We start from the raw sequence: 23,286 nt of genomic DNA, 5'->3' as shown, positions 1-23,286 counted from the left end.
ATAATCTTTTCTGGAAAATGAGTGAATTGGACCAGTCAATTTTTAAGATAACAGCATTTATAGAGCACTTTAAAGTTTACAAAGTCTTTACAAATATCTCATTTGATCATCACATCTTTGGGAGGTAGATGTTATAATCCTCATTTTACGTAAGGAAAAACTCAGGCAGTAAGAAGTTAAATGACTTGTCCAGGATCACACAACTAGTAAATGTCTCAGGCTTAAATCTTCCAGCTCTATTTAGCTATGTTCTGGGATCCTTTCAAGATTTGGCATTCTACTATATTTTTTGTCTTCAGCAGGTTGGGATTTTGACTGAAATCAGACCTAGGTTCTGGCTTCTACTTTGCAACTAACTCACTGTGCAAATGGGTAAGTCACCCTTTCTGAATCAGTTTCCTTAATCTATAAAATGAGGCTAAATTTTTCTAGGGATATGCTGAATATTTTCAGTGGAGGACAAGCTCCTTAAGGGCCAGGGTTGCTCCACATTACCATAGGTTTAGAAAGAGGGGAAGACCTAAAAGGTCATCAGAGTCAGCTCCTTCATTCTATAGAGAAAGAAACTTTAGCCCAGAAAAGTTGAACTTCCCCAAAGTTGCACAAGGAGAGCTAGGATTTAAACACAGGTCTTCTCTCTCTAAGTGCTCTCCCTATTACATCACCAGCATCATGCCTTGCATGCTTAAAAAATGCTTGTTGAATTAAAAGGGTTAGATTTGATCTCTATGGTCCCTTCTCATTATTTAAAAAAAACAAACAAACCAACCAGTTTCTATTATTGTAGTTTCTATGGGAAGAGTATAAACTCTTCGATTAGCGAAAGGAGGGGAGTGGATAATATAAAACAATGCATAATCCAAAAAGAATTAAAGTATGTGATCAGAAACACATACACACATGCCCACTCATTCTCCATGACTGGTCACTATGGAAAATCTACTGAGTGGAAAATGTTCTGCCAAGCAATTGAGTGATATCCCTTTTTTGGTGATGTCTGGCATATTTCAGGGAGTTACTTGGTCTTTGTTTCAGACAGATCTGACCTTTTATACCCTTGACAAGGTCCCTTTTAAGTTCCTATTGGCTACATGATGGTATCTCTACCCTAGAAAGCCCAGAGAGAAGTGGTACCAGTGGGGGAGATGTTGGTGTGAGGTGATACCCTCTGAACCCTCCAGGAATAGATGTCTTGAAGCATCACCAGGAAAGCAAAGCTCTAGGACTCAGGTTTGCAGCAGTATTTCTCTCCTATTTCTCATGACAGCCTTGAGCTGCTGAGTGATCAGGCAAACAGAGGGAGGCTGCTGTTCTCCATATGTGTTTCCTGGTTGGGAAATGTCAGACCTCAGAATGTGCCCAAAGAGGTCTAACAGATTCTCCTTGCACAATCTGGTTCACCACTGCTTGACGAGAGGCATCATTTGCCTTGGAAAGCACTGGGGGAGAAGGGGGGAGGCTCATTTCTTTCTTGGTGAAGCAGGTCTGCTGCATAGCTGGAAATGTCTCCAATTGAGAAATTCTGATCATTTGCTCTTCCTGGGCTGTGTTGCATATACTGTTGCTGGTTATCATCAAAGCTGTGATTTCTTTAAAACCAAAGGGTAGGCTGTTTCCTATTAATTGCACCAAAGCAGCTGCCTTTTTCTAAAAACCTGGAACTAGTCTTTAGCCCCTGGTCCTTTCTTAGTGCTCTCTCTCTTTCTCTCTCTCTCTCTCTGGCAGTCACTCCACTTAATTTTTAAATTTCTTGTCTAATCCGTGCACACAGAATAAACAAGTCCCTGAGCAGCCCCTCTGACAGCAGCCTTGAACGTGATTTATTCTCACTCGTCACGGTGGGGAGATCAGGGGAAAAAACAGGCCAGAATTGGAAGTAAGATGCGGAGGGAAATGAACGCCTCATTGGAAACCCTGAGCCAAGACCAAGGTCAAATGTTTGTTTGTTGGGCTCAGTGGACAACTGGTGGTGCGTGGCAGTCCCCTGGATGCACTCAAGCATTCACTCTATTGGCTGATGAGACTTTGGTGTGGCCCACCCTAGAGGGATGTATTAATGAGGTGATGTGGTTATAAGCAACCTTGTGGGCTGTTTAAAAATTCGTCTGAGCTCAGGCCTCATGTTTGGTGACAAGCTGGAGCAGAAAGTGATGGAAGGGCCATGTTTCTAGAATGCAAGAGAAGGCAGCCCTGGAGATGTCATGCATGTGGGTCCTGGGCTGTAGCTGCTATCTTTCCTCAGCTAGGTACCTGCCCAGGGTCAGTCTCTGGCCTTCCCTTTGAGGAAAGTCTTTTGGATAAAAGCTAGAAATGAGAAGGGGCCCAGAACCCAGGCCTAGATCTATTACTAAAGAATCTCAGTGGAATATTTTCTGCCCTCTTTCTCTCCTTTTCTCCTTCCTGTTCTCTTTTCTTCCCCTCCTTTCCCACTACCTGACAGTGAGAAGACCGCCTTTTAATTTGGTGGTATCTTTATATGAATCCTTGACCACCACCAGCACCACCCCTCCTCTCAAATAAGATGACATTTTTAGAACATATTTTATTGACTTTGGGAAAAAAAATATAAATCTCTTTGAAGCTGAATGTCTGTACAATCCTTTTCTAGCCTGGTATGGTCCATACAGTTATAGCAATATCAGCAAAGACAGACTCTGTGTGTGTGTGTGTGTGTGTGTGTGTGTGCAAGTGCATTTACACAGACAATTCTGACTTATACAAATGACATCAGTGTTAGGTTGGTCAGGGGTTGGGTTTTTTTTTCCCCCTGTAGTTTTGTCAGATGCCTGTAATTCTCAATAGGGTTTTGGAATGCTAACCTACAAGCTGCATCTGACCTTCTTTCCATTTTTCCCTCTTGTAAGAGCTTGGCCATGAAGGACAGTTCGTCTGCTATCTCACACATCAGAAGCATTCACCAACAGCAGAAAGCTGGGCTTTTTACAAGCTGGGTAAATGATAAATCTTAGTTAGGAGGGGCAAATCCTGATCTTAATATCATGCACAAGTTACAAATGGAAAGCACATTTGCATAGCTGCTTACGTTTAATCTGCAAATCTTATAAAATATTTGTTCAGGTTTTCTGTTGCATAGTAACATACTTACAGTACATAGGCTGTCTCCGGGCTGGGCGCCAGAAAAACAACAGATTAATATTTGGAACAAGAAATTACCCACCACTGGGAAACCAATTAGTTCCCTGATAAGAACTTGGTATATAGATGGAAGTAGATGTATTTTGAACAGCTCATGGCCCAGGGGTTAAGGCTCACTTGTTCCCCACTGGGGGTGGGGAGTGGGGGAGTGGAAGTACCCAGTGTGCTGGTAAGCTGGAGCTGGCAGCAGCAGCAGCCGGGACCATTACACCTGAAGGGCCCAAGACTCCCAGGCTAAATGCTTCCAAATGCTTATCCTTCAGGGAGCCCACAGGGAAGCAATATGGGGGGTAAGCCTTCACATAGGTCAAAGCAGAGGGGACTGAGGCAGCAGTTAACGAGACAGCAACATCTCACTTCTTGAGGGAAGTGCTGAAAGCAAATGACCTTCACACCCCAGGAATCTGACTTCAAGGTGCTCCGTCCTGCCCCACGGGAACAGCACTGGGGAATCGAACCTGGCCGATCTGCAGCTTCCCTGGATCTCAGTTCACCTCTCCAGGGTTGTGCTGTCACTAACCTTGGGCTTCCCCTTTGAGAGGAACTTTGCTTTTGATTCAATCTATTGAATTGTGTTTGGGGAACCTCTGCAGCAATGGACCATCCTCTTTCTGGATACACATAAACTAGGTAGCTGGATTGGGTTCTAGAAGGCAAATGTGGCCTCCAGCTCTCTCCTCACCCCAGGCCAAGGCAAAACCAGCTTTTGTTCAGGGTCAAATTTCAAAGTTCCAAGTTCAAGGAAATATGGAGACCCAGGCAGCCTCCAGGATTTCCTCTTTGATCTGCTTTAAAGAAAGGGACAGAATTTCCCTTTCTGCATGACATCTAACATCATGCACTTTTTATATCCTGGCCTACAGAGTTAAAAGAGAGTCAAGACCTAAGAATTGTGTGTGTGTGTGTGCATGCGTGTGTGTGTGTAACTACACACACACGCACACACATGTGCATGCATAGGAAGTCTGGAGATGCATTTCACTTTTAGAGACACCTATCCCAGGGATACTCTTCCACCAAGAATTTGGGCAGAATGGTACAAAGATGAGAGTTTGCATAAAATAGATGCTCTAAATGAATATTTCCATAGGTATGAGCATGAGATGTTCCATTCTCTGCCCCCAAACTGTCCCGCAAAAAATGAAATGGGGAGTAAACTTAACAATAATGGTTACATCCTCTACCTGATTACATATGTCTTCCACACTGGACCTCAGAGGAAGAGTAGGGATGGACAGTTTCCTCCAGCAATTTTAAAGTCCCTCCCCACCTAAAGAATGAGCAGCTGTGGCCATCTCCACCAGCAAGGAGCTGGCCCTTGGCTGTGGCCCCAGCCTCTTTCTGATAACTACTGAACTCACGCTCTGAGGGTTGGACCACATGCTTGGGGTGAGATGCTCTCTTATTCATATTGGTTCTTTTTTTTTCTTTCTACATCAGGCTCTTCCCCTGTAGACCAATTTCCCATTACAGATTTTAAACTGGCTTTTCCTGCAGCTGCCTGAGCCTAACAAGGTACCCAGGAGAGGGCTCAGAGAGAGCAGGAGAAGAATTTGGTAGAATGGCAAGTAAAACAAAACAACAACAACAACAAAACCCAAAATCCATTAGAAAAATACAGTTCAAATGGCCCTTTGTCCTCTTGGTTTGTATCCAGCAATGCCTGTATTTTTTTCCAAGCAATTTAACCTCTGAATCTCTTCTCCCCCATCCCCAAACAGACTCCAATACATACTGACTGTTTTCTCAGCCCCCTCTTGATGGTGGTGTTAACTGGAACTCAGTTCACATCTCCTCTGGATTCCCAGTTGGCAAAGTATCAGACCCAAATGCAAAGGGAGGACAACACGTGCCCTGAATTTCACATCAGTCAAAAAACCTTCCCCTGGCCTGTGAGTGGAAGGATCTCTGCTGGGGGGAGTCCTGGAGTGTCAAAGCAAAGAGCTGGCTAGACCACACTGTTTTCTCTCCTCAACCTGTCAGTACCTTCTCCTCCTCACCGATTCTTTCTCGCTTATGCAGGTCTTGGGGCGTAAAGCTGTTGAAAGATCACAATACATGGCATTACAATTCATCATGATGGAGAAGCCCTTTAACACTAATGAACTGAACTGAATGGGCTTCAGCCATCCAGACAGCAGTGGGAAAGTGAGAAAGGCCTGCAGGACTCTGAATGGTTCATGATTAAGTATTTTATTTATGAGTGTATTTGGGAGGTCCTAGATCCCACATGTTCCCACTTCTTGCACCCTATCTGTTATAAGAATTGATTGATTTGCACAAAAAGGTACATGGCATGGTGAGATAGAAAGGGAAATGGATGGGGAGGCAAGATGCAGAGGTTCAATTCTTAGCTCTGCTGTTAATGTGTTCTGTGATCTTAGGTGGCCACTTCCCCTTTCTGGGCCGCAGATTCCAAATCAGTGAGATAAGGCAATAAGAAATTAGATCATATTTATGTTTTAAATTATAGAATTTAGAATTCTAATGACTTGGGTTATAGAAAAGGACTGCTTCCAGAGGAGCTCTGTGTGTGTGTGTGTATGTGTATGTGTGTGTGTGTGTGTGTGTGTGTGTGTGTGTGTGTGTGTGTGTGTGTGTGATAGAGACATAGACAAAGACAGAGAGATAGACAGCAAGAGAAGGAGAAAGGAAGGGGAAGAAGGGAAGAGGGAGAGGAGGAGAGACAGAGATAGAAGAGACAGAGACAGAGAGAAAGAGACAGAACAAATACTGGTCAATATTATATAGCAGAAATACCTAAGAAACTGTGAATGTTGCTCCCTGGCTAGCTGACAGTTACATAGTCCCAAATCATAAGAAGTTAATAACTATGGCTGAGTCAAATCAGGTAACAGGACAAAGGTGAATAGAACTTGGTCTGAGGACTCTAAGTCCAACGTCAAGAGTTGAGATCAAAGGGTCAAATTTGGCAGCATTCTCTAGGGCCTCTGGTTAAAGTAATGAAAAGTTAGAGGCAGTTGCTCCTGGGCCATCTACCTCAGGCCTTTCTAATACCCTTCCTGCTGACCCCGTGACCTCCTTCCTCTGCCTCTCGGACCCTTCTGACTAGTATCATAGCTCCTGGGATCACACTGCTTATGTTCATATTGAAGAAGCTAGGCCTTGGTAACACTTCATGGGAGAAAGGGCAGGTGTTTTAGAGGATGGAAAACTCAATAGTAGTACTTTGTGATGGGCTAGCCAAGAAGATGAATGTGTTTGAGGGTGTGTTTTCTGAGCAAACCTATGATTTTATTGGTTTAGGGAATTGCCTATGAGGAAATTCTCCCTATCAGTATGGATGGGTGTATGCTCTATAACTTAATGTATTAAAGAATTGCCTAGATCACTGAGAGATTAAATGATTTACCCAGGGTTACACAGTCAATATATGTCAGAGGCAGGACTTGAAACCTCAAGGTCACTTCTATCCACTATATGGAAATGGTTGTTTTTATTGTACTATAAGGCTGCATTAATAGAAGTACAGGGTCTAGTAGAGTAAGAGAAATTAGGTTTCATCTTTTCTCTGCTCAGATCAGATCTGATCTCAGGGTGTCTGTGAATTCTGGGTACCAGATTTGGGGAAAGACAATAACAATATAGAAAGTGTGCATTGGAAGGTACAGTAAGATATATGGGCAGGAGATTATGTCATAAGAGGAGCATTTGAAGGAACTGGTGATGTTTAGGCTAGAAAAGAGAAGACCTGGCAAAGGCATGGTAGCTGTCCTCAAGCGTCTGTAGAACAGTTTTATGGGAAACAATTATGAGAAAAATTCAACTTTTCTTGCTTGGCCCCATTGGATAAAATTAGGAGCAATGGGAAGAGAGTGCAGGGAGATGGATTTCTGGTTGCTATAAAGAAAGACACTCTATTGATCAGAACTGTCCAAATGTGGCATGATATTCCTTAGGAGGTAATGAATTTCTGGTTACTAGGTCTTCAAAGGAACACTGTGTGAGTACTTGAGGTCATTGACCTTCCTATTTCTGGCTCTGCAGGAAATGAAGAAGAGATAAATAAGGAGGAAGGGAATTCTGAATGTGTCTTGCAGTTATGTAATTCCAAAGAAGGTCAGAAGGAATTCTGAAAAGAAATTGGGAAAACTTGAGGATAAGCTAGAGGAGAAGAAAGGTTCAATATGATAGAAGAATGGATTTGAAGGAAGGAAAGCAGGATTGAGATATAAAGACCTGTAGAGAACTAAAGGGAAAAGCAGCTGGCTAGCCAACACAAATAAAAAATAGCTTAATAAAACAATTTAGTAAAATAAATTGAATAATAAAGCAGTTTAGTGAAACAAATAAGAGGAGGATGAGAGAGGAGAAAGGATATATAGTATAAATATACAGTTCTTTATTTTTTCCATATTAGTTATGTTGTTTAAAAAAAAGCATGAAAAATAAAAGGAAAAAATTAAGCTTCAGCCTTCATTCAGAGTTTGTCAGGTCTCTCTGGAGGTAGATGGTATTTTTCATCGTGAGTTGTTCAGAATTGTCTTGGGTCATTATACTGATCAGAGTAGCTAAGTTACAGTTAGTCACTGTTATAATATTGCCTTTAATGTGTACAATGTTCTCCTGGTTCTGTTCCCTTCACTTTGCATCAATTCATGTAAGTCTTTCCAGATTTTTCTGAAATCATCTTGCCCATCATTTATAGCATATAGTATTTTATCACAATCATATACTACACCTTGTTTAGTCAATCCCCAATTGATGGGCATCCCTTCAATTTTTTTTGGCAACATGGTTAATATGGGAAAAAAAAGAAATAGGACAGATTGAAAGAATTAAGGAAAGAATATATATTCCAGAGTAAACTCATGTGAAGAAAATCTAGAAGCTGAAGTAGAATTGGTAGAGAGGAACTCAGGGGGCAACAAGCCTTTTCATGAATGCCCATCTGGGCAGGAGAAAGTAAAGAGATGAAGAGTTCAGGAAACAGACTACAAATGTAGGACCACAGCATTATATGAGGCCCTTTAATAATCTCTTGGAGGCTCCCTCTCTGATAAAAACATAACAGTGAACAACTGGATTTGCTTTAATGATAACTTCATTCTTCAAGAGTGGGTAGAACCAAAAGGGAAAATTTTATTCTGGATCCAATGCTCACTACTGTAGAGAAGTTGGTTGCTGGAAATAGGTAGAAATTATGGTAACTTTGGGAAGAAGAGGCCACTCCCTCCTAGAGTTTGTGACAGAGGAGACCAAAAATGGGCAACTGTCTTGACATGCACCTTAGATTTGGGGAAAGTTGATTTCAAAGGCATTAGAAGAAGAATGGGTAGGATTCCATGGATTAAAGTTCTATAAGAGAAATCTTCCCAGAAGGAATGGGAAATGCTAAAGAACGAAAGGAAACAATTCTTTAAAAAGGCAAGAAAAGGGAATCCTACTTGACAAAAGTAATGTGGGTGCAAAGATAACTCACCAAATAAGAAGGAAGCAAGGATTTACTAGAAGTGTCTGGTGTAGGTCTGTAAAAACCAATGGCCAAAGATGACAAAAAAGATTGTGTGTGTGTGTGTGTGTGTGTGTATCTTATCTGTCTGTCTGTCTTAAGCTACCCTGAGAGGAAAAGGAGAATCAAAAAATAGGTGGGACCACTCTTTGGAGGGGACAGTAATAAGTGATGATAACTGAAAACAAAGAGAGGTTGCAGCTATTCAGTATTTTTTTTTGCCTGTTTTTTTCCCCTGCCAAAGAGAGTGACCTTTGCACTGGAAATAGAAAAAAAATGATCAACAGAGGGCATCAATACCTGAAATGAGTAAGGAAGAAGATAGAAAGAGGATGCCCAAGCTGCCCTTGGAGAATTTGCATAACCTTGGCCAGAAGTATGTCATCAGGAATTGAAAAAACCATAGGCTGCTGGGCTAAATGGGAGAGGTATCACTGGATAAACTGGAGAAAAGCAAATGCTATCCTGATTTTAAAAAATGGAAAGGGAATAGAGTTTGCAAACTAAAAGCCAATGAAATTGACTTCAATCCCTAGAATGCTTTTAGAATGGATCTTTAAAGAAGATTTAGGAAAAACACCCATAGAAAAAGGCCATAGAAATCAAGGATGTGTCATGTCAGACTCACATCTTATCTCCATTTTTTTGATGGGGTTTTTGAATTGGCAAACCAGAGAGAGGTTGCGGATGTAACTTACCTAGATTTTAATAGAGCACTTGATAAAGTGTTTAATAGTATTCTTAGGTAAAGGACTGAAAGACCAGATGCTGTAGTTAGATTTGGAGCTAGTTTAATGGCTGGACTTGAAGAGTAGTCATCATTAACGGTTAATGTCATTTTGGCAGGAGATTTCACCAGTAGAGTACCTCAGGGATCTCTGTACTTTGTCCTCTGCTATTTAAGATTTTTGTCAGTGACTTGGAGAAAAGTATAGCTGGCATGCTCCTCAAGGTTTTAGATGACAAAAAGGCAGGAGGGATGGCTAACACACTGGATGCCAAAGTCAAAATCCAACATGGTCTTGGCAAGGTAGAACCTTGGGCTGAATCTAACAAGATGGACTCTATTAGAATTAAGTGTAAAATCTTATACATGGGTTCAAAAAATCAATTTCAAAGGCACAAGATGCGGAAAGTATGTTATGGCAGGTGGCCTAAAAAGATCTGGAGAGTTTTAATAAATAGTGAAGCAAGGCAGCCAAAAAAGTTGATGGGATCTTGGGTTTTATTAGACAGGACAAAGACAATTTTCAGGAATAAAGATGAAATCCGAGTTGTACTCTGCCCTGGTTGTACTCTGCCCTGGTTAGCCTACATCTGGAAGACTGTGTTAGTTCTGGCCACCACAGTTTAAGAGGGACACTGATAAGTTGAGGAGTGTCCAGAGTGGCCAACCAGGATCAGTTAAAGATAAGAAATTGGAAGACTGCAGGAACACTTGATAACTGTCTTCAAATATCTGAATGGCTGTTATGTAAAATGAATAGACTTGTTCTATTTGGACCCAGATAGCAAAGCCAGGAAGAACAATGGGTAGAGATTGTGAAGAGGAAAATTTAGTTTTGATGAAATGGTATGCCTCTGATAGGTCAAAGCTGCCCTAAAGTGGAATGGGCTGCTTCTGGGGATAGTGCCTGCCATCTTATTGGAGGTCTTTGCAGCAGAGGTTGGATAATCACTTGTCCAGAAATCTGGAATGGGGATTTCTTTGGGGATATGGGTTGGAATAGATGGTCATTGAAGTCCCTTCCAACTCTAAAATTCTGTGATTCTGTGAGTGATACATAGAGTCTTCTTTCTCAGGCAAGACTTGAACTTCATGAACTAAAATTCCTTCTAGCTCTAAGATTAAATGCTTCAAAGATAGGAGTAGATTTTTCTGTTTTCTGTGATCAGTGTCCCTTTATTAGGATTACAATCTCAAAATAGATAGGGAATTCTCTAGAAGAAACTGAAATAACTTGGTGGACTTGGATGTTCAGCCCCTAATAAATTATTTTCTCTATTCCAATCCCAGCTGGGAGGTAACTTTTAGACAGACTAAACGTCGAGTAATTCTAAAGGTGGCATCAGAAAAACAAGCATAAGAACCCAGAGGGCAGGGGGGCATCCTATACAAGAATGGACAGGTTCTGCTGAGTGCTAATGTCAGGGACTCGTCAGAGGAGTGGAATAAAAAAAAGGTGACCTTTAAAGCCCTGGGAAACAGATGTGATAAAAAATATCAGTCTTACAGTTGTGGCAAGTGTTCAAGGACTTGTTTCCACTTAAAGCAGATTGGTTGTTCCCTTGGGTGAAGGTCTCAGGCAACTAGGTCACCGTCCAAAATTTAGGAAATTGCCTTGTGTGGTAGATTTTCAGCTGAGCTATTTCACACAAATGGTAGAGGGGTACAAGGTCAATTCATAAAGCAAATTGTCAGAGAATGCTATTGAAGTAGATAGGAGATTTATGGAAAGGGAATGGAAAAGATGTGGATAGAGACCTGGAATGGCAGGTCTACGATTAGCACAACTGTAGCTTGGTTTCTGGAGCATCAGTGACCGACTATTGTGTAAAGGGAATCCTCTCTCAGGATCACAGGTCCCTGTGCTCCTGGAGCTAGGTCACTTACATCATCTAGTGCAGGTGATGTGACTGAGTTCGATCCAGACATGACAATTTGATTCACAAGGGAGAGGGAGGTTAAAAGGTTCAAGACCATGAAGTACCTTCTCTCTATCTCTGGTGACCACGCTGGGGGGAGCTACTAGCTAGGCTGAGACCACCCATGTGGTAGTTTAGATTAGGTTATTTTACTTTTATCCTGTTTAACTAATTCTGATCTTCTACCTATCCAAGTAATCCTAATAAAACTTTATAAAATTCTAAGATCGGAGTCCTAATTTTAATTCTTACACTATGGAGCTATTGATGGAAAGTTAGTTCTAATCTGAATCCAGCCTAGTTCCTCCACTCTAGTCAAATAATACAGTTTCTTAACTCCTAGATGCTGAAATGATCTAATCTACCAAGACAGGAAGGAGTTGATGGAATGCTGTTACTGATGAGATCATTGTTCTGTCATGGAAAATGTAGTATATCCACAGAATTCTGCAGCTAGAAGAGATCTTAGAAGTCATTCTAGTCTAATGAAATCCCTCATTGTACAGATGGAAAGATCAGAGGTAGAGAATGGCTCAAAGTTGCCCAGTTGCTATGTGCTGATGCTAGGACTAGAGTCCAAGTTACTTAACTCCTAGTTGTTCTATGCTCTTTTCATTTGGCTGAAGCTGCCTTACCTGACTACTTCAGAGTTTTGTGAGGGTCAAAATTTTAAAATGCAGGTGAAGTTACTTTAAATTGTAAAGTGCTATAATGATGAATTGAAAAGCAACCAAGATAGATGTTCCCCATTTGTAAAATGCAAGGTCTATCCTTCTGGTTCTCTAGATTTGTGAGGCTAGATCTCATTGTTAGCTCTCATTTTAGAACCTCAGTGTTGGAAGGGACTTTGTAAAGGGATGTTTACCTGAACTCCTATCTAAACAGGAATCTTTGCTACAATCTCTCAATCAGGTGGTCAATTTGGTGTCATCTTTAAGGTCCTCAGTTATGTATATGTATATGTATATGTATATGTATATGTATATGTATATGTATATGTATATGTATATGTATATGTATAAATATAAATAATTCTTGCTGTCACAGAAAAGCCAAAAGGGATCTTTGAGGACAATAAGTCCAACTCTCTCATTTTACATATAAGGAAACTGAGGTACAGAGACATAAAGTAAGTTACCCAGAATCACAGAGCTAGTCAGTGCCTGATGTGGTATTTGAACCTATGTCTTCATCTTATTCACTAAAGCCACATTGCCAATTTAAGACTAAGAACCATTACAATAATGATTCAATCATACCCACCATTTGGCCTTCACAGAGACTGGGAAATATATGTTTTAGAAAGATTTTCCATGATAAATACTGACATCGAAGGATTTTCTGGTTAAGCCTGAGTTACCCCCAAATGAAATTAATCAGGACGTCCCTTTCCCTAAATGTGCTGGTTAATCAGGGCAGGTTAATCATGCCATATGATTTAGTGCTAAGACATCTTAGAAAGGTTCCTTTCTAAAGCACCTGCCCACATCAGCTAATCATCCCCACAGTCTAAGGTTGGCCAGTGTCAGAAACACGCTGACTCTGGGTTGAAAAAGGGACGGGAGTTTTGGGGAATGGATGCGGTACGTGATGAGCTCTGACTCAGGCTCAATTTTGGCAACCACTAAGTACGAGGCAGAATGCTCTCTGTGAGAGAAATGAAACTGACCTGGGTCAGCAGTCGTTTGTTTCTTTTTGGAGTTGGTAACTATTTGATTTTCATTCATCATCCGGACATCCTGATCTTCAACATGATTACTGCAGGAGTAAGAAAATGGGGGGATTCAATCAGTCTTCTGGGTCAGGACATGGCCGCAATCAATCCTCTCTAAGAATCACCATCTGGCCTACTGAAGCCTACCCCGGAAAGGACTGCCGACAAACGTGATTGCTGTTTCCCATTAGGTCTTACACACAAACCTGATAATGGTATACTTCTCTCGATGGCAAATCTCCTCGTCCTCCGTAAAGAGAATGGTGTGGTAGGGGACTATGGGATCACAGGTAGGCAAGATGCCATGAACCACATGGCTGACCATGTCCAGGATTCCATTGTACACTAACAAGTCATCAACAAGAAGCTAGAGAAAGAACAGACAAAAGAACAATAATGGCAAATAATGATATATGGTAAAAGGATGGGAATAGAAAGACCTCTGGGTTACTCCTATGACTCCTCCTCACATAGGGTCATTGGAATGATGTGCCCAGAAATATCCTCATCCTCCCCACTAAGCAGCTGCCATCTTACCCAAAGCAATCATGTGATCTGAATCTGGAAACTACAGCTTAAGAGGAATGATTGAGGGAACTGTCAGGAAAGGCCATCTGAAGGGCTATCAGATAGAAGAGGAAGAGATTTGTTTTAATTTGCTCCAAAGGGCAAAACCTGGATCAGTGAGGGGCTGTTATAGGGAAACCAATTTTGGCTCAAAATAATTATGGAGATACTGTCCAACAATATAATGGGCTGCCTTAGGAAGTAGTAATAACCATCTGTTGAGAATCTGGAGAAGGATGACACTAGATGAGAGGTTAGTTCTTCTACTCTAAGTTGTTTGGATAAGTAGTTAGGGAGGGTAAGCCTCTGGGTGATGACCAGGGCTAGGCTATTATGGCAGAGAATGCACCCCAGTTGGCCAGGGGAGCTGGGTGGCATTAGTCTCTTCCAAGGACACTATTCTAGTTGGAAGTGGGTAGCCAAGCCTGGGCAAAATGCCCCACTGCTTTCTCCATAGTCAGTGCCTTGGTTAGGCAGGGCATTCAAAGGGCTGTTAATTGCACTGGCTTTGGGGGAGGTCGAACTGTGTATTTGTGCTAGCAAAGGTCTGACTATCATGCTACTTTCCTGCTCAAAAATCTTCTGTAGTCTCATATTGCCCTTGGATAAAAACCAAACTCTTAAGCCCAGCATTAAAACCTTTCATATTTCTGGTTTGAGCCTACCTTTCCAGACTTATTTTATCTTACTTCTTTCTACGAATTCCAGCCAGCTGGTCTCCTTGCCCTTCCACAAACTTCTCATTTTGCAGAAGAGGCTTAGGCTCCAGGGAAGGATATGACTTGTCCAAGGTGGAATAGGAGTAAGTGTTGGAACTGGAAATCAAACCTAGATCTCCTGATGCCAAGTCTAGTACCACTCCCACTATGCCATGCAATAGTGCAAGGATCACAAGAGGAAACAGAAGCTCATCAAGCTTAAGATTCCAAAGCTAGTGTGTTATGCAATTCAACAAGCATTTATTAGGTACCTACTAGTACCAAGCACTGTGTTAGCCAGCGGGGATACCAAAAGAAAAATAGCCTTTGAAGGGTGGGTGAACAACATGGATAGTTAAATAAATGTAAAATATAGAAAAAGAAAGAATGGAATTGGGGGAGGGGTGCACGACAACTAGTAGGGAGCAAGGATTTGGAAAGACTTTGGGTAAGAAGTGGCATCTAGTGGAGCTGTGAAGGGAGGGTAGGGATTCCAAAAAACAGAGGGGAGAAAGGGCACGGCTCAGGGCTGGAGGGCAGGGCAGCCTCATCACAGAGGCAGGAAAGACCATGTTGTGTATGGTGAACAATAAGCAAGCAGGCCAATTTGGCTAGAATGTAGTTCTTGGGGGGCGGGGAATAACATGAAATCAGTCTTGAAAAATAGCTTGGATACAGACTGTGAAAGGCTGGAATGCCTAACTGAGGAATCTGTAATTTGTCCTAGAGGCACCAGGAAATAACTGAAGGTTCTCAAGCAGGGCACTGACATGGATTAAACCTATGGAGAAAAAGAGATGGGAGCACCCTTCTCACCTCTGGAGAAACAATTTTTTTAACCCTTACTTTCTATTGCCTTAAAATTAATACTATGTATTGGTTCTAAGGCAGAAGAGCAGTAAGGGTTAGGCAATGGGGTTAAGAGACTTGACCTCGGTCACACATCTAGGAAGGGTTGGAGGCCAGATCTGAACCCTGGACAGCCTATCTCCAAGCCTGCCTAAGATACCTTCTTAATCCCCAATTACAAAGATAAAGACAAAGCTACTTGAAAGATCATCTCCCAAAAGATGCCATGGCTTCAAAGGAGCAGAGTAAGAATTCAAAGGCAGGAGAAAAGGTTAGGGAATGAACACTTCTGGACTTTAATCAAGATCATTATTTCAAGTTTGGAATCACATCTTTCAAGAACACCATTCTGACTCTCATTTTTTTACCATCCCACAGATGTAAAGGGGTGGCATGCCAGTTGGACATACTCAGAAAGGTGAGGGCATAACTCTAGTCTTGACACCAAGGGACCTGGGTCCCAAGGGGAAACTTGTTCTTGTTATGCCTTAGGTTCACGGTGGTGAGTGTTCATACCCTGGGAGACCAGTCATTTGTTTTCAGAGTTGCAACTGAATGAAACAAATCATATATTTACCAGGGGGCAATTAGCAGCTAGAATAATAAGTACTTACTCCAAATTCTTTTACTCCTCGATGGGGAGTTTTTGCATAATTCCACAATTTGATCATAGACACGGTAGTAGGCAGATCAAAGATCACGTAAACCCGATTCACCTGTCAGAGGAAACACTTGATTCATGTAAACATGTTTGGCAACAGAAAAGGAACTGAAAGAGTTAGGAAGGCCAAGGGTGGGGCTGGAGGTAGAGAGATACTGTGCTGAGAAAGAAGAAATAATCCTGGTCAAGATGAAACCTTTGCAAGCAGAGAAGCTTCTAATCATATGATTTAGCCTTAGGGATTATAGTTTAATGCTCTCAATTTGTAGGAAGAAACTAAGGCCCAGAGAAGTCACTTACAACCAGTGGGGTTTGGGAAAGGATTCCTATAAGAGGTGGCAGCTGAATTAAACCTTGAAGGACTTGCCCAAGGTCCCAGAGGAAGGAAGAGACAAAACCAGAATTCAAGTTACAGTTCTCAGACGCCAATTTCCCCAGTGAATCCTAAAGAGAGTGAATTATACTTTGTTCTGTGGTCTCATTAAGATAGCATCTCCCTCTCATGCAACTTGTTTATCCTGGCTCTTTAGTCTTTGGACAGTGGATAGTCAGCCTTGTCACATGTATCTGCATTTTATACCAACAGCCTTAGCAAAAAGCAAAATGCTGACCTACCTACTTCCCTCCTTTTAGGGGAAACTTTGTAATACTCTGACCATCCTAACTTCCCATAGTTCAATGGCCCAGTGCCAAGCAATGGTGAATGCGCCACCAGAGAGGAGGGAAAGCATTCCTAACCAAGAATCAGTGAAATCTTGGCTACTACTTAGCTTTCCTTCCCTTTACTCACCCACCACAAATTAAACACAGACAGAAAAAGCATAGCTGAATAATTGTGAGGTGAGATGTTAAATTTTCAGGGATGGGAAAGAGAAATTAATTTTAAAATTCCATTCCTCCCATGGGATCATAAGGATCCTAGGATTCTGAGTTGGAAGGGATCTCCTAGATCATCTAGACCCTCTCCTCTGACAGTAATAAACTGAGATCCAAAGAGATCTGTAATGAGAACCCAGGGCTCTCAACTCCCAGGTTAGTCTTTTCTCCATACAATGACCCACCATTGGTTCTCCCACTTCTCTAATATTCAGTTGGCATTTTCCTTTCAAATTTTATCCTCAGTCAGGGTATCCTAGGGGAGGGCAGTCAGTGAAATGAATTCAGATCCCAACTGTGTCACTTAGGAAATGCATTGCCTTGGGCATATCACATCTCTCTGGGCCTTAGTCTTCCTTTTGTAAAATGAGGGCCTAGACTAGATGCTCTCTAAGATCTCTTCTAGGTCCAATGTGAACAATCCTATATAACGTCACCCTTTTGTTCCCATTTGGAAAAACAAAAGTCAAATATATCTTAGTACTCTTAGATTTTAGCCATCAATGAGGGTGTGAGGCTCACAGAATAACTCCTGTTTTAGGGCTATCCTTAGAAAAACAGTGGCCACAAAATGACCAGTTCTGGTCTTTCCTCCAACCTCTTAGGGCAACCACAGCAGAACCACAGCATCCCTGCTATTTGGTCCCTATCACAGAGAGCCTAAGAAGAAGGTCTGGCCTCATGATATAGAGACACTGGAACCTTAAATTCTTTTTCCTCCAAATGCTGTGATGGCTATGGACACTCATTCTTTAGTTGTCAAGGGCTAAATACAGCAAGCTTAAGTATAGGTGACAGAACACCAAAGGCTGAACCTGACTTGACAGATAAACCAAAGACCTCAGTTGTCAGTAACAGCAATGACAATTTGGCAGCCCCTCACATTTCTTTAGTGTTTTTTTTTAACTTACAAAGGACTTTTTACACATAGTATATCATTTAATCTTCACAATGCCCCTGTGAGGTGGACTGGGCAATATTATCTCTTCCCTTTATCAGTAGAGAAACTGAGGCACACAGAGAAAAACAACTTGTCCAAAGTCACATAGTTATTTGAAGGCCAGAATTAAGAACCCATTTTTCTTGTTTCCAAATCCAGAGCTCTTTCCATTACCTTTGATATGTACTAAATTAAAATAAAAGATAAAATTTTCACCAAACATCAGAAATACTATATAGTAAACCCTATATACATATATACATAGTAAACCCTACCAAGCCAGGGAGAATTGGGGCCAGCCACATGTGTCTGCCATCACTGGTGTCATTCACTTGGTCAATGAGCTTGTCTGGAGTTCGGACATCTCCACAGACTCCCTCCAGGGTATTCACACTGTCTGGGAAAGCGGCAATATCTGAGGCGAACCTTTAAGCTGTAATAACCCAAACGAAGTGCTCAGCACACCATTTTCCAATCTATATCTGCCAACCTACATCAAGATGACGGGAGAACTCAGGGGAGTGTGGGGCCAAAGTACCAGACAGGCAGGAGCTGCTGCCTGCTAGTCCTGGTAGCTGCTGAAGTGACAGCCAAATTAGGGATGTTCAAGGGAAAATGAGAGTGCACGGAGGCAGAAAGGAACAAGAGCACAGGGGGTGGGCCAAGCCAGTCTTAAGAAGAATAAAGTAGAGGAAACTGGCCAAAAGGTTGACTGATAAATATGAGTTTCCCAGAACTGTTAAAAATAAGGGAAGAAGAAAGACTGTTAAATGAGGAAGGGGAATTTAGAAGCTTGGGGGTTTTTTGGGGAGGGAGAAGGGGAGTTGGGAGAGGAATCTGGAAAAGAATGGAAGGAGGTAACTAACAGTACTCACATAGGCAGCAAAGTAGCCTGATAGTTCTGATAACCTGGAGCTGCTTCCCTAGTCCAAGAAGGAGAATGGTGAGAGAAATGCCTCAGGCTCTAATGGGCTTCTCTCCAATGAAGGCATCACCAAAATTTGGGAAGTGGAAGTGGTCAGATGAAGGCTAGGAACTGGGTAATTTATGGTGGTCCCATATTGGGGCATGAACTAGTCAATCCCACAGAACCCATGTGACCCATAGCAGCTGTGATCCAATTAGTAGGTATACCTCTAATTAGTGGGGCTGCCCATAGAGATATGACCTGACAGTGATCTCTAGGCAGGACTGAGTCTCCTTTCTTGGAAATATATTTAATAAGGTGGCAGTTTTCAAAATAAAACTTGATATGACATGCAGTGAAAGTGACTTGTTCCCTTCCAACCACTATATCCCCTTCAATATAGAAGGACAGGTCATCCTGTCCAATAAAGGATACTGTTTTCAGTCAAAGGAATTCTTTCTCCATGTTCATTATACAGCTCCAGTCCATTCAGGCCAATGTAATATGGATCTCCCCAGCTGGTGAGAAGCTGAAACTGGAAAATGACTGCAATAGGCTTTTAAGGACCATCAACTTAATTTTTCCAAGAATGAAGTAAAAACAGCAAAAAGATGAATAACATTGGTTGTTCTTTTAAAATTGTAGATTGATGAGAAAAAAGAATTGTCTCTTCCTCTGGGATTGAGACCTTTCAAGTATTTTAAAGCTATGGCTGTTGAAGAGAGACTATGAGAAGTTGTGGAAAGAATACTGGCTCTTCAATCAGAAGACCTCAGGTTTGAGTCCTACCTGGGTTTAACACTTACCCAGATACTAACATTCAAATGGATCTGTGATCCTCTTGATATGACTGTTCCTTCCCAAAGGTGCCTCCTAATGCCATTTGTCCATGTCTAGTCTACCTGGGTGACTCTCATCCAAGTCCTACAAGAATTTCTCTGGGGTTGGGGAGTCCATCTGCCATGCTGAGGGTCTTCCTGGACTCCTCCTGACATCTTAAAGATGTCAGCAGGATACATGGGTTGTCGTTCTCTTATTCTTGCTGAAAGAACAAGCCTATCTTCCTTTTCTATCACATGCGTTTCTCTGATTACATCTTTAACTCTGAATCTCCTTCAGAATTCCTTGTTCATAAAGCATTGTAGCCCACTCACCCCCACCATATACCTCTCTAGTGCTCTCTGGGTGATATTAATTTTTAATCTGACACTGGCTGTATTAATTTCTTCATTTCGTAAAATTCAGATAATAATACTTATATGACCTCACTTCAATTACTCAGCAACCAAGCACTTATTAAGCACCTACTATGTACTAGACATTCAGTCTGCTAGGTTCTGGGGATGCAATAAAGAGGCAGAAGGAATACAAGATGTCTGTATACAGACAGAAGTACCAGTCCTGGTTTAGTAGCTGATCCATGTGTGACCTCTCTACTTCAGTTTCTCTTTCTTGGTTCTTCCCTAGAAAGCTATCTGTATGATCAGATGAATTCTAAGCTATAATTTTTTTAATCAGTAAAATAATTATAATTCTTTTTGAAAAAATATTAAGTTCCCTGAAGGTAGGAATTATTCTGATTTTAGCTTTGTATTTCAAATTTCTAGAATAGTGCTTAATAAATGCTGAATTGAATTATGTTGATTAATAATTGTTCAATACCTCAAGGAACTAGTATAGATGTAGGCTGTAACCCCTTGACACTTTAGCAGTCTTTATAAATTGCTGTGGCTAAAAATATTCATCATCTGAGACCAATTTCCTGGTAAAGAACATTGCTAAACCTGGTTAGATTAGTTCTCATGGTAGACAACCAGTCAATTGCTGGACTGATAATGAAAGATTTTCTAGCTGAGTAGGCCTGTCAGAGCTTGCTCTCTGGTGTTTTCAAGAAACCAGATCAGCTCCATATCACATTTAGGCACAGGGGAAGATTTTTGTGGAGAAATAATGATAGTAGAGTAATAATAATTTTAAATTTTACATAATGTTTTTCTCATAACAACCCTATGATGTTGTTGGCAAAAGATATTATTTCCCCCATTTTGCAAATGAGAAAACTGAAGCAGAGTCCCACTCCTATGGTTGCACAGTTAGTAAATAGTAGAGCTTGGAATCTGAAAAAAAAGTCTCCTGTTCTAGGGTCAGTACTCTTCCCTCTGCATAAACTAAAGGCTATATTTCATTTTAGTTAAGTGAGGAAACTGTCTATAACTTAAGAACTTCTGGTATGAACTCAATACCATTAATCATATCTAAAGAATATATGCATATGTAGGTGCATGAAATATACATTTACAAAATATTTTCTCTCTCTGTGTCTCTGTCTCTGTCTCTGTCTTTCTCTCAATGAACTGGGACTTGGGATGGGGCAGGGGGAAAGAATTACTGATTAGTAACAAAGAAAGTTCTGAAAGCCTGGAAGGAGGCAATAACTATCACAATCTGACCCAACTTCCCTTGATGTGACAGCTTAGTACAGAAGGATACAGCCACATGGCATTAATGGGGCTTCATAGTCCATACTAGCTTGCTCTGTGCTCTTTAAATCAGCCCTGCTAAAATAGAAAACAGTGCAATAAGGACTAGTATCATGATGTGTTAGAATAATCATTATCAGGATGGTGTTAAAGCTGCTGACAGACCTCTATCATTATTTTACAATTCCATTTCCATTCACTCATCAGTAACTGTCCAGCACATGGCCCTTACCTTAATATGGAGAAACCTTCATTCTTATCCCAGCTTGAGTTCTAGTCTGGGCAAGCTTATGTGCTATGTTTTAAGTATGTGAGTTTTACCCATCAACAATCCAAAAAAGAAGAAACAGTTCACAGTTCAGTTTAGATTGATTCTATTATGAGCACCCAACCACCAGGTGCTTATTTAGATGAACAAATTGCTACTTCCTTGCTTCTCACTATCTATAGGACAGGGGTCGGCAACGTATGGCTCTTGAGCCATATCTGGCTCTTTTGAGGGCCAGATATGGCTCTTTCTGCAGGAGTCATAAAGTCCATTTTTTTTTCAGGCGCTGTTACAGGAGCGCACTGTGAGCACTGTACGGCTCTCATGAAATTACATTTTAAAAAATGTGGCACTTATGGCCAAAAAGGTTGCTGATATCTGCAATAGGAGAAAATCTAATCTCTTAAGCTTGGCCTTGAAGACCTTCTATGACCTTTTCAGCCTCACTCTCCAGTGTTACCTACACTTCAGCTGGACTAGGCTACTCATTCACCTAAGGTATTCCAGAACTTCCCACCTCTAAGCCTTTGTTCATGCTTTTCCCTCAGCCTGTAACACATTCCCTTCATTTCCACCTTTTAAGAAATTTTCCTTGATATGGCCAAATGCAAGTGATTACTATCTGCTCCAAACTCCCATAGTACTTAAAGGACCAGAGATAGGATTTAGAACTGAAAGGAGATCATCCAGTCTAACCTGAGAAGAAGAGAGGGAAAGGGATTTGACTTAGGTTATCCAATAAGCAAGAGTCAGGATTCAAGCCCAATCCAAAGGATCACAGGCTTGAGGGGTGGAAGGGGCTCTGTGATCTAAACCCCTTTCTCTGCACTTCTCTTATAGCACTTCCTGTCTTGGTTCATGTTTACATGCTTATTTGTCTTAACTCACCTGCACTAGCCTCTACTTTATTTATTTTTATATACCTGTATGATGCTGGGTACAGGGCATTATATGTTGCAAGTACTCAGTAAATATTTGTTAGATGAATGAGTGTGCCATCTACAAAATGGCCTTAATTTAATAAAGAATGAAGACCAAAAGAATTTGAGAGGATCCACAAAATGCCCATCTCTATTCTTAGTGAAATACTTACTTGCCAAATGTTCTCAAGTGCTTGACTTTGACTGCTAAACAACAGATATGTTGGAAGGTACACACTTCTAGTATCTGCTTTGGAAATCTAGTCGTCTTCTAGATTGACTCCCCAGCAGGAAAGGAAATGAGATACTTCAAAACTTAAGGATTATAGGTTGAGAAAACCAAAGCCTTCTCAAAAAAAGCAGTGAGTTATCTATCTCAGAGTTTCTAGGAAAGAGAAAGGTCCAACTAAGCTTTAGGAAATAGCAAAGTTCAAAAGCAAGACATCTGTATAACCTTTTGGTTGTTGACCACAAAACAACACATAAAGAAATCTGGTTCCCAATATCCTACTGTGATGTATAAGGAGAAGTAAAAATATTAACTTCTCCTTGTTTACCTCTGTGATGGTTTTGTCGCTGTCTGGGGCTGTAAATAGTCGATGAAGAGAATTTCTTGAGCAAAATCAAAGTGACAGTGGCCTGGCCCTTTGCGGATGAGGAAGCCTGCTGGTGGAGAGATGCATTGGCCATCCAAGAGCACGTGCACGACTTTGGCCTAGTGAAACAATCCATCATTTCAGAAAATTCATGCTATGTCCATATTTGCATTTTTGTTCACATATGCAGAACACCTCTTATAGAGTCCTTCATCTTATTTTCCTCTTTTTCTCATGTTACCGATACTGTGCTTTAAGCCTAAACTCTCACTTCAGGGTCATCTTCATGGCTAAATAACTCAGTGTATGATTGTTGACATTTACATAGAAGCATCATGGCTTGGAAGATCAAAAGATGGCTTTGGAGTCAGGGAGACCCGAGTTCAAGATGGCCTCTGGCAGCTCCTGGTTATTAAGTCACTTAAGACCCTAGCACTCTAGGCAACACTCTAAGACTTTAAGTTGCTGAGAAGGTACTGACACATTGGTAGAGGGAGTTTCCTCATTTGAGAGTACCCTGCATCAATGAGATCAT

The 23,286-nt window shown here is 41.3% G+C and overlaps 1 protein-coding gene across 1 annotated transcript in view; it reads right to left on the bottom strand.

Moving 5' to 3' along the window:
* Nucleotides 1-2,527: 2,527 nt before the first annotated feature.
* Nucleotides 2,528-23,286, bottom strand: part of LOC123248525 (katanin interacting protein) — a 148,325-nt gene continuing 127,566 nt past the window's right edge. Inside the window, exons 19-26 of the mRNA XM_044677331.1 lie at nucleotides 22,713-22,870; nucleotides 20,978-21,042; nucleotides 18,923-19,033; nucleotides 17,856-17,995; nucleotides 15,718-15,819; nucleotides 13,196-13,356; nucleotides 12,945-13,033; nucleotides 2,528-5,194 (exon numbers count right to left, since the gene is read on the bottom strand). Of these exons, the coding sequence (XP_044533266.1) occupies nucleotides 5,136-5,194; nucleotides 12,945-13,033; nucleotides 13,196-13,356; nucleotides 15,718-15,819; nucleotides 17,856-17,995; nucleotides 18,923-19,033; nucleotides 20,978-21,042; nucleotides 22,713-22,870 (885 nt within the window). The 3' untranslated portion in view covers nucleotides 2,528-5,135. The remainder of the gene's footprint in view (nucleotides 5,195-12,944; nucleotides 13,034-13,195; nucleotides 13,357-15,717; nucleotides 15,820-17,855; nucleotides 17,996-18,922; nucleotides 19,034-20,977; nucleotides 21,043-22,712; nucleotides 22,871-23,286) is intronic.

Source organism: Gracilinanus agilis, chromosome 1, assembly GCF_016433145.1.
Source record: "Gracilinanus agilis isolate LMUSP501 chromosome 1, AgileGrace, whole genome shotgun sequence".
Classification (NCBI taxonomy): domain Eukaryota; kingdom Metazoa; phylum Chordata; class Mammalia; order Didelphimorphia; family Didelphidae; genus Gracilinanus; species Gracilinanus agilis.
Note: the sequence above shows the minus strand (reverse complement) of the source record. Positions and strands in the feature narration are given on the sequence as shown.